The following is a 12238-nucleotide window of genomic DNA, read 5'->3' as shown; positions in this document are numbered from 1 at the left end:
AGGATGGGATGGAGAAAGGAAACTCACAATGTGCTCTCTATATACATGTTGTATTGGATGTACAGTGCAGCTTGGTGCTGGGAAGTGGCAGCATGGTTACAAGCTTGATGTAGAGAGAGCTGGTTGGTGAGGATGCTCAGAGGATGAATAGAGAATTAACATGATACAACAACTGAAAGTGAACAGCATGTACAGTATATCGTATTATAGAGAGCGATCATGTTTGACTGTGAACTTCTAATGCCAGTAATTTAAAAGTTATGAAGAGTATTCCCAGTAAGTGATAAAGTTTTACATATATTGAATACATTCTTCAACACTACACAGATGTTGTCAGTTAGTAGTCATCCACACCTTCGCTAGCTGATGTCACTAACCCTTAAGGCGTTATCACACGAGCGTTATTTCAGGCAACTCTCATCTGACAAATCGTTATCAGCAAAATAGGAAGACTCGCTATCACATGAACCTTAATTTGTTGCCGATATTACGTTGCCAGAAATAACGCTCATGTGATACCGTCAATATATCAACACACATTGATGTTTTGCAGCCACTTGCAACATTCTATAACAATGATAACTTAAAAGTCTCTGAAACATTGCTAAAGACTAAAATATAGTAATATGCAGTTTTAAATTGGATTATAAAGCTACACGTTAAAAAATTCCATCTCAATATGTGAACATCGAATTTAAAAACCACATAAATTGTTTGGGTTCGGTTAGGAATACATGAAAAGCAGAAAATATAAACAAAATCTCTTGACTGTCAACTGTAGGGGTTCAGGTTCTAGGTGGGATGAGCTGAGTACTCTAGGTGGACTGGTTGAGTATTCTTAGTGGGACGAGTTGAGTACTCTATATAGGTGGGATGAGTTGATTACTCTAGGTGGGCTGGTTGAGTACTCTTAGTGGGACAAGTTGAGTACTCTATATAGGTGGAATGAGGTAATTACTCTAGGTGGGCTGGTTGAATACTCTAGAAAATTTTCAGTTGTGGGTTAGTTGACAATCTGGCCACCAGGACTTTATCCCCTACGGCTATGGGACCAGTTGCGTCAATGACCATATTCAGGCCGAAGAGTGGTTTGACCGACCAGGCTTTAGCCAGCTGAGGCGGGTTACTCAACAAGCGGTACCTGAAACACAACACAATTCATGAAAAGCAGCACAGTAATGAAACACAAGATAATACCGAAACACAAAACAACACTGAAACAACACAATTATGAAAAACAGAATAAATAAATTGTTTGTTTTCTTCTTCTAAATCCTTCTGAGAGTAAAGTTGATTTTAGCATTATTTTAGCTGTTTGGGTAACGTATGGAACCCACTTTCTTTTAGCTTAATTACTTGTTACATCTTGTGTTGGTATATGTACAGTATGTAGGTGTGTAATCCATTTACCCATATACCAGGCATTACCAATTATATCACTCCAACACTGGGTTCCTCAATGGTATATAGGCAGCAGGAGTCATTTGCTCGCCGATAAGACACTCACGAGCGGAGGGTGTGTTGTGGTTCCTTGTTGGGGTGTCGCTTCCCAGTCTGCGGGTCAACTGTCGTCAGGATGCATCTGAGAGAGGAAAATAGAAAAAGTTCAGAACTAAATTGCACTTGAGCAAGGTGTCAGTTTATGTACTCCCTCGACCTTCAGACCCCCACCAAAAAAAAAAACAGCTCTATACGAGGTTATCATAATGCATATATGTGTGTTTAGTATGAAGAGTGTAGTCTCCCGTACTCGAGTTAGGCGACCAATATGTAACTATTTAACAACATATTGACCTTACCTCTCACAGGGCTTAAGTGTCCTGAACACCGCTGAGCCGATCTTGACAAAAGCCCAGTCATCCTCATCGTAAGCTGGGGATCCCTTCACGACGATGTTGGGGCGGAAGGAGTCCATGGTGATGGGAGATGAGAGGCGAGTGTTGAGGTCCTCCAGCGATGAGTCTGTCGCCAACATGTACCCACAGGTGTCGGCGTAGTATGCCTGCAGGGAAAAATAATAGTTACAGTAGCCAACAAAAGAGATGGTGCAGATAATGTAACAATTAAAGGAGTTATACTGTCACAAGACTCAGATGTGGCGCTCACTCTGTCTGTGGGTCGGTACTGAGGGAAGTTATAGTAGTTCAATGGTCGAGCTGTTCTCTTCTGCATCACATCCCCTTTGAATAGGAGTCGAACCTTCGTCTCCCCGTTAAACAGCACCTTAGTGAGCCACTCCGCCACCTCGTCTCCACAGTCCACTCCCTTCAGTGTTTGCTTCCACAACCTAGAGATATTTTTTGTTTACCTATGTTAAATTTCACCTGTAAGTATGTTATTGAAGTGTTTAGTTCACACACACAAACACACACACACACAAACACAAACACACACACACACAAACACACACAAACACACACACTGGCGCTCTTGATAGATTCGAATCATTTAACTCACCTGAAGTCGACGACCTGGTTATTGTTTTGAACGTCTTGAAGGTTGAACTCGACTCCCTCCTCCATCCCTGGGGCTTCGAGGGTGACAGAGTAATCCTTCACCACCAACGACACCAACAGGAGCTGACCAGTTTGTCTTCCTGTTATGAAGTTGTTGTCGTCTGTTGTCACCACCACGAACGACCTGCAGGAAGTGAGAGAGAGAGAGAGAGAGAGAGAGAGAGAGAGAGAGAGAAAGAGAGAGAGAGAGAGAGAGAGAGAGACACACAGCATCTTTTATTCATAATTGACAATACAAATTTTAGTGACCGCAATAAGTAGCTGATAGAGTGACCTATATAAGAACTGACCTGTCCTGGAGAGTGTGGTGAGCCAAGCCGTGGGTGGTGGCTTGGGCTTCCTCCGGAGACACAGGACGAGCTGACTTAAGAGGGTAGATGTTGACGTGAGATACCTCCCCCACCTCCTCCCACCTGCACACAGAAAATAGGGAAATTAATCACGAGATAAATGACGAAACCTGAAGATTAGCTCCTCCAAGTTTGTGTCAATTCAATATTAACCACCCTACCCTAACTTATCCTAACCTAACTTAACGTATATTAAACTAATATTAACAACCAAACCTAACCCACAGGTAGCATCAGGGTGTTTAATCATCAAGTTATCTTTAGGTGATCTAAAAACTGTTACAACAACAACATAATCAATGACGGAAATCAGTTACTGAAAAGTATGATTATTTAGAAAAAAAATCAGTGTAATCATAATAAACAGTGCCTAATGACGTCACAGATATGGTGACTTAACAAAGGACATGGTGACGTCACAGTAGGTATTAGCGCTAAAAGAGTGACCGAAATTAAGGTCTTAACATATTAGAAAATCGTCTCCAGTCTTTTTATCAACTACTGAGATAAAGTTATTTTATTAAAGTGACAGACACAGGTTTCATTATCCCACATTAATGGCATATTTTCTTATTACATATACGGTATATATACTGTAAAGCATTATAAATTTACCAAAACTAAATTAAAGGAAGGAAGAACAGCAAGAGAAGTGAAGGACTCATAGACCAGTCATGCACTGAGGCGATGACAGTAAGAAACGTTGCAGTATTGTACTGTACTCACTTTTCTGGTAGTTGCAGTGAGGAGCGTCGCAACACCCACCACGTACCCAGGCCCGCGCCAACACCCAGGCCCATACCAACTAGCGTCTTGTTCAGCATCTATGAGAACAAAAGTATCCTAAGCCACTCCCACCACAAGGTTTCTAAGGTAATTGTGCCACGTCACTCATGAACTCTATTCTCTCATTTAACCTTAAATTTTAACTAAGTCATGAAGGCGAAAGCCAATTGAGTTACTGTATTAACACCGACGTTCAAATTGTTTAAATCAGCTCACAACCGGGAAGATGATGTAACTGGCCCAACGACCAGTAGTTGTTTACACACTTTTCTTTCACTCATGCCCATGTTGGAGGGGCTTCTTCTATACATTAGTATATATCAGAGTTATAAAGTCAGACATGCTAGTGCATCACTCCCCCAATTCCCCGCGACCTTCTGTTCGCTAACCATTATGTTGACTTGGCTACTGCTAGATCGTCTGGTGCTCCTCCTTCAAGGTATCGTTGCAGTAAAACATGGTCTTTATTCAAATTAAAAGAGACTTCCTGAAGCCCAATCAAAGTTTTGAATATTTTGATAGAGTCGTTAGTTCAACAACTCGGAAATCTGCTCTCTCTAATAAAATAACGGTCGTACGTTGTATGTCAGGAAGACTCACTAGTATAACGTGTGAAACCCATCCATGCATGTTTCAGATGCTACTGATAAAATTCATGAGATACAGCACATGTGTTATATCACGTCAGTTTGCTTACCATTAGACGGTGAGAGACAAGCCGGTTAAACTCGTCACGGTAATCTGCCTTAACATGGAATCTAAAATCCAAGCTACATAATATTCAAAACAACATGGTTCATTCTTGACATGAAAGCAAGAGGCCACATAGGTCACGAAGTCCACTGTCCACATGATAAGTGTAGCGGATAGTGAAGCAACTGAGGCTGAATCACGCTTGCAGGATTTTTGACGGACTAAGCCCAGAATATCTAACAACAAACGTTGTAAGGATCAGGGGATATGTGAACCGGCAGGGCACTAGAGGAAATTAACACAATTTTATGGTTCACTTTTTTGCACTTATAAAGGAATGGAACAAGTTACCTGGCCACATTAAAACCAATAATATTATCAAACAATTCAAAGCTAAAACTAAGAAATACATTTTCTTCACACAAATAGATATCTGGAACAATCTACCCGCCGAAGCTGTAGAATCGAGGACAGTAGGCTACTGGGCTTCATAATTGCCCTAGAGTCTAGACAAACTATCAAGAGCAACGGAGTGCTCTTACACAGGCCACCAGCCTCTTCCCCTCGGCATGGCCACCTCTGGTTTGGATGACCATTAGGTAAATAAATCAGCGTACCGTCCTCATATCGGAGGGTTAGTGACCAGTCTCCACTCTAAACGTACTGGGAACCCAGTTTTTAATTTCATTCTCTGCCTTTCCCTGGTCCCCCTACAGCCTGCTAGACTAAAATGAAAGATTCGCCTTCATGAAAATTGTCTCTGATTGTCTAAATTTTGTCAATAGAAACGCTTAGTTTATTACGTCCATAACCTCGCGAGACCTTGAAAGTCACGCTCTGTGAATGTGAGTATCAGGAAAGAGAAATAGTGTTCTGGATTTTTATACACGGTGTGCAAATACAGCGTATGTTTGTGTGTGTGTGTGCTTGTAAAGGGTCGGCACATTTAAAAAAAAACTAACAATATTTATATTCATTTACTTGTAACCAAAATTGTCTATATTATTAATGCACATTATGGCATTACAAACATTGACGATGTCATTTTGATAAAACTGCTACATCACACGTTTGGACAGCTCGTATTGGGCAGCAAACAGACTCATAACAGTAGGAACTTACCTTATTTGAAAAAGGGGAAGCAGGCGTCAGCAATCTTCTTCTATCAAGACAGGCGTGAAACTGGCTCTGAATCAGGAGGATCTGGGCGAAGGTACGGAGTCCACATGGATGTTGTTACATAACGTATGAACATGTTTAATAAATAAAGATACTCATACCTATCAGTTGATAAAGTTACATCAAGCTTGTAATGTAACTATTATATAGTAACTAATACGATATAATAAAAAAATAAGCTGCATAAGGTTATCAGATAACGAATACAGAAGACGCACTCAGGTACGCTGGAGATATGTATATACTATAAGTGACCGCTCGTAGATTATAATATAAAAGCACTGTACCCAACTCCTCCGAATTCGACACAGTGTATGTTTTGTCTTTTCTTATTTTAATTAATATTATTTCTTACATTAAATTTCATTCCTTGGCTTGATATCAGAATAATATTTGCATAAATTTCTACCACTATTTGACAGGAAGACTTACCAAGGTCATGCTGGTTTTCCACTCTTGCTATCATGTTGTCTGGAGGGGGGCACTTGGATACCTGCAATCTTCCATAGACCCCCCCCCCTCCCTTAGGTACAATTCCATTCAGAAGTTCGTGGTACACTAGCGGTGAAGGGTGCATAGTCAGATAGTCTGTTGTACCCTCCCTGGACAACATGTCACTGCGCCGACCCTCCCACCAACACACACAGTGGAACTGACAACGGAGCAGTGATTCGAACGAATTCTCATAAACAGAGAGAGATTGGAAGGATATTAATGAGAATATCGGCCAACGTTACTGCTGATGGATGATGAAGATGTGTTAATATCTTGTTTACAAGCAAAAGTCTATTGTGATAGGAGTATCCATTAGAATATCAGAATACTTTTACTTACTTTTATCCTCTTCACCAATGATCAGCTCGTTAGCCGCTTGGGGGATCGGTCACATCTCTGATTACTTTTCCTTTTCTTTTATCCTCTTCACCAAAAGATCGGCTCGTTAGCCGCTTGGGCGATCGGTCACATCTCTATTACGCACTGTTGGCAAATACTGGGCATGCACCGGCTCCTGAATGTACCTGAACCTGCTCCAGTGTTGGTCAAGTCTTGTCTTGAAAGAGGTCACATTCAGTGCTGTCACAACACTTTTTGGTAGATTGTTCCAAGAGTTCACAACTCTCACTCAGAAAAAGTTTGAGGTTTGCCCTCATAGTTTTCTGGACTTGAGGCTTCTACAATCTTGAGCTGTGACCCCAGGACAAGTGTCCGTCAGCTCCAAGTGAAGACACTCGACTGAGTAGTGCCCCAACTTGAGATGCTTATACACCTCTATTAGGTCACCTCTTGCCCGTCTGTAGTATAAGCTAGGCAAGTTTAGGTGCTCCAATCTCTAAGGGTAGCTGAGGTGCAGAAGGGCAGGCACCAGTCTGGTGGCCCTCCTTCGAACATTTTCAACCAAATGACAGTCCCTAGCATATCTCGGGGACCAGACGGGTTGACAGTACTCCAGATGGGGAAGCACTTCACTCTTGAAGATCGTTATGAGGGACGGACCGTCTAGATATCTGAACGACCTTCTTATAAGACCCAATAATTTATTTGCCTGTTTTACCTTCTTCTCGCAATGGCCAGAGAACTTCAGCTCATTGTCAACATACACACCTAGGTCCTTCTCACATTCAATCTCAAATAGTGCAGTTTCTTCATCCTGTTGGGACATATGATACGCCTCCTTACCGTTGGTACGCCCCAGGTGCATCCTCTTACACTTTGTGACATTGAATCTCAGCAGCCATTTCTTCGACCATTCTTGGAGCCTACAGAGGTCCTTCTGCAGCTCTTCACACTCCGCTTGGTTCTTGATTTCCCGAAATAACTTGGTGTCATCGGCAAACAATAGGGAAATTAGTTTCGAATGAACAATCGCCATATGTATTATTAACAGCAGCAGTACGACAAAAACGATTAATGGCAACAATCGCCTTACATATGATTAATGGCAACAGAACAAAGAAAACAATTAATAGCAACAATCGCCTTACGTATGATTAATGGCAGCAGTGCGGCGAAAACGACTAAGGGCAGTAATTATCTTACATGTGATTAACGGCAGCAGTAAGGCGTAAGTGACTAAGGGCAGCAATCACCTTTAGTGTGATTAACGGCAGCAGTACGGCGAAAACGACTAAGGGCAGCAATCACCTTACGTGTGATTAACGGCAGCAGTAAGTCGAAGTGGGCGAGATTTATTTCTGCCATTTTATTTTGGTAGTATAATTTTGTTTTGTGATTTAATTCGGTATCTTACAAGTTGACTATTGTACATAATATACTATCCTGTAAGATACTTCAGTTTAGGACTCCAATAATTAGCGAACCTCAGGGTCCAGTTTCTCCAGTTTAGTGTTTACACATATTTTTGTAACATGGTTAAGTATATGTATAGGGTTTTATCTGTGGGATTAGTTAATTCCTCGCGGAGTTCGGAAGATGTGACCGAGCGATGTGTTAGCGATAATTAGCCTGTTTCATTGTTGACAGTAATATTATATAAATGTGGGTTAATTACATTAATTTTATATAAGTTTATATATCACCCACAGTAACTTTCCATGGGCAGTGAGATGTCATGCAGTGATCATGTGGTCCATTCACTGAACAAGTGATTGGTAACTTTCCACTGGAGGGCGCGTCTCTATTTAGACCCGAGGTCAACTATAAGAAGCCGGCTATTTGCCCCCAGTGATCACTCGGTTGATACTCAACCCTTACAAGAAACAGACGTATTGATAAACAAGCTTCACAGACAAGCTTAATGTAAATGTTTCTAACATCCATAGCTCAATTAAGGTAGTTACAGTGATATCCTTTTTGAAAGTGTACATACTCTTTTTATAATAAACCAAGAAAAGGAACATATACTGTATTGGATTTCACAACAGAAAACCCAATAAACTTTTACATGTCCTTTAACTAATCAAGAATCAATGGTTAAAGAGACAGATCAGAAGCTCCACCAAGCCAACATGAATCGGAGAGACGAGAAGTTGGTGCTCAGAGGTCGCTTTATCACTCTCCGTGATAATGGTTTCTATACAGGGTATCGCACATGAAGCTGGCCTGTTCCCCACAACTGTGATGAAGTGGATAAGAAGATGGGAGGAGAGCGGTAACCTTAACGACTTAGGTAAGTTATAACTGTCTCAGCAAAGGAGCGGACTATAGCAGCAATGATAGAGAATGAGAGACCTGCATCATATTCAAAGCTTAGGTAATGATTTGGAAAAGCTCGACCACGGAACTTTATATTAATATTTATAGAGGTAGAAAAAGGAATCCTAACCTAAGTTTATTAACAGCCAAATTCAGCATCACTATTTGTGGGTAGTTATGTATGGGTAAGGCTAAATTTTGATATTATTAAAATTTGAAATAATAATCACTGCTGTAAGCGTCTTTTCATATTGAAACTATTCTGTAGATTATGTAGTATAGTTATAGAAGTTGGCATATAATTTCGAACCATGTTTATATTTGAAATGTAAATTTACAGTTTAGGTAACCTATTGTGTCAAAATCATTCTGAATATGGGTGTGTTCTATTCTGTTAGTAGGGAGAGCAGGAGTCCCTCAGAGGACCACCCCGGCAGATGACGCTGCAATTATCACAGCAGCCGAGGCAACCCCCCTCACCAACGTGGCTATACGAGTCAGCCTGCATACATAAGAGAGATTCCCTGGGGTCAAAACATGGGTCTAGACACCAAAATGAATTCTCTTGGTGACTTACTGCACTAAGAAAGATTTTCTGATTTAGTGATTTGGCCTAATTAATATGCTAATTAGGTCAATTATGCAAAATGCTCAAAATATAGCAAATTAGCATCTGACAGTTTCTAAGTCCTCATGACCAGTACATTACATTTCCAGCATTAAACCTTATAGTACTCAACATTTCTAGGTTCACTGAAGAACATACAGGACCGGCTAGTAGACTAGTACCACTATATTGTTTACAACATGCACTGTCTGCATATTTTTTTTTAATATATATTTGCTGACAGTGAAAGTAGAATGATAGTGAAAATGGAGAAACACTGAAAGAAATGCATATGCAGAAACATCAGCAGGATTCAGTGTGTAGAGTTTTATTTTTATACAGTAAAAGTCTGCTAGGACAAAATACTAAATATTTTGACATAGTAATACAATAAAATAACATTTCTTTATATAATCCAATATCAAATACCCAAGTAATATCTACTACTGTACTGAAATATTATTTTTTGTGCTGTTTTCTCAATAATGTGACATTACAAAAGTAAAAATTATGACTCGCCTATTAACTAAGTTATGCCAACTTTAGGTGACCTTAGCAACCACTACAGTACAAGTATTAGAAGTTAATTGGCTACTAAATGTGCCATTCTGCCATATCTGTAAATTACAATACCAAAGTTGTTGGGGTTTTTTCAGGTGAAATTAGACAGACTCGACTTGAGGCCACCACAGTAGTAAGGGCACAAGTGACATTTTTTTTTTAAATTTAGAAAAAGGTGATTAAAGTTTGGTAAACATTAAAACGTGAATATCTTGGGATTTATGGTTGGATTAATCGTATGGTTGGTTCCAAAGACATTCATGTTTTAATGTTTACCAAACTTTAATCACCTTTTTATACATTTAAAAAAAATGTCACTTGTGTCCTTATTTCTGTGGTGGCCTCAGTTAATTGGCGAGCTAGCAGAACAGAACAACATCACCGCCTGTCTATTTATTCTTTACACTGGATTTTTTTTTATTTGGATAACTACACTGTTGAGCAATATAGTAAAATACAGGGACTGATATAAACAGTTGCCCGACTGTCTGATGCAAGTAAAATCCTGCTGAATGGGTTTAGTAATTTGTTTATGGTTTAATATACATGGTGGGAGATGATAGTATTTGTATATTAACTGCAGAAAATTAAACAACTTTTATACATGTAATTAAAATAAAATAAAAGTTTATCTTCCTTTCACTGAATATTAATACTTTCCTATCTTATACGAAATAATAACAGTACTATGCAGGGAGGTCCCGCTCAACGACCAACTGATGAACAAAAATTCAGTTTAACGAGTGTAGTGTTTAAGGGTATGAAAATTAAAAAGAAATTTGCTGACTTGTTCTTTTTATGGTCAACCCAAACAATGAGCAGTGTCACTCCAGGGGTGAACACCATCACCTTGGGGAAGAAACTGGATGTAATGTGACAACTGGAATTTGGGTAAAAAAGTACACGTATCCTGTACCTGCAATCACTTTCACCCCTGGTAAGTACAGTACAATATACTGAAACCATGTTTAATATTGTTAGGTTAGGTTTTATGTAAAAATTCTTTGGGCTGGAGTGCATCTATGTTTATCCCATAGGGTTTGGGTCAAACATTTTTGGGCTGGAACACATCTCAGCTTTTAACATTTGAATCCTATGGGAAAATGGGTCTTGTGAATGATAACTCACCTAAGAAGCACTTTTTCAGGAATATATATAGTTTGTTAAACAGGACCTTACTGTAACTGTACTCTACAGTTCTTTACAACAGTAAGTAGATAACAATTTAACATGCATAAACAAAATTAATCTACTCACCAAATTTAAGCATAATGTTAACAAGATAAAAATTAACTTGATAAAGCATTATGTAATAATCATGTATAACCAGTAAAAGTTTACATAACACAGCCTGAACATTATCAAAATAAATTTTATATGTACACTGGAACTTGCTTAATTCAGTACAGTACATGTATCACCTTGCTTACTATCACAAATATCTGAATACCACCTGTGATTCTGACTATACAATTGAGGCCACATAGCAGTGATAGGCAGTAAGATCCTAGCCTCCGAGGTAGTGCATGGTCAAGCAGTGGGGGCAGACCTCTCAATTCAGTTGTTTGGGGTCATGTAGTGTGTCATGTTGTGGTCCTGATACTCTAGCAAAATATGAGGTTCTTCTGAACGTTCAAGCCAACTTATCAATGATGTCTGACTGTCACAAATGTAACTATGGTGCACTGTTTTGAGAAGGCAAGTTTTTTTTTTAATGTAAATCAAAAAGCAAACATGGTCAAGCTTCAATAAGATTTATTTTGAACTGACTGTAATCATTGGGAACACTGAGTGCAGTCTAAACAAACTGGGTTAGACGAAGAAGCCCATAGCCAGGACAGGCCCTTGCTTCTCTTCTCACTCCAAAACTTTGTTTTCAGACATATTTAGAGCAACAGGAGAACTTCCATAAGCTGAACAAGACAGTGATTAAACATAAGAGTGTAAAATTTATAAGCACTGGACATCAGCCAACTTCTTAACTCAGCGTTTACAGTGTGTAGAATATGTACCGTACCATTCTTCATTCTTTGTTATGTAAATAGTGATGCTTAATGCAGGAGTTGTGAAGTAGTTTCTGATGGGTATACTGTACAGTATACAGTAATACCCTGCACGTCACCAGCAAATGGTTCATTTTTAAGATGTAGAGAGACAAGAGTTATTAAGCAAGTTCCACTGTCACTGAAAAATCTTTAAGTAGTTCATAAAAAAATGAAGCACACCGAAATTTAACTTAAGGCTAGATGAAATATAAAAGTATTTCAGTCATTTCTAATTATGCAAGTCAGCTGAAGAGCCAAACAATATATTTATAAACATCTCACTTAGTAGCTGGATCACACTTAACCACGTCGAGGTAGTCAACCTACCTAAGTGATATATGTTCAGCT

General features: G+C 39.4%; 1 protein-coding gene across 1 annotated transcript; it reads right to left on the bottom strand.

The window, feature by feature from the left end:
* Positions 1-45: 45 nt before the first annotated feature.
* Positions 46-6006, bottom strand: LOC121875114 (mitochondrial amidoxime reducing component 2-like). Its single transcript, XM_042379480.1, has 9 exons — positions 5957-6006; positions 5468-5548; positions 3593-3690; positions 2807-2929; positions 2458-2640; positions 2107-2287; positions 1800-2002; positions 1508-1582; positions 46-1141 (listed from the first exon to the last, which is right to left on the bottom strand). The coding sequence occupies exons 1-9, from the start codon at positions 5963-5965 to the stop codon at positions 982-984; spliced, it is 1113 nt and encodes a 370-aa protein (XP_042235414.1). The 5' UTR covers positions 5966-6006; the 3' UTR covers positions 46-981.
* Positions 6007-12238: the final 6232 nt, after the last annotated feature.

This window comes from Homarus americanus, unplaced genomic scaffold (genome assembly GCF_018991925.1).
Source record: "Homarus americanus isolate GMGI-L3 unplaced genomic scaffold, GMGI_Hamer_2.0 scaffold36970, whole genome shotgun sequence".
In the NCBI taxonomy this organism is placed as follows: domain Eukaryota; kingdom Metazoa; phylum Arthropoda; class Malacostraca; order Decapoda; family Nephropidae; genus Homarus; species Homarus americanus.
The sequence above is the reverse complement of the archived record's forward strand: the minus strand, read 5'-3'. Positions and strand labels throughout refer to the sequence as shown.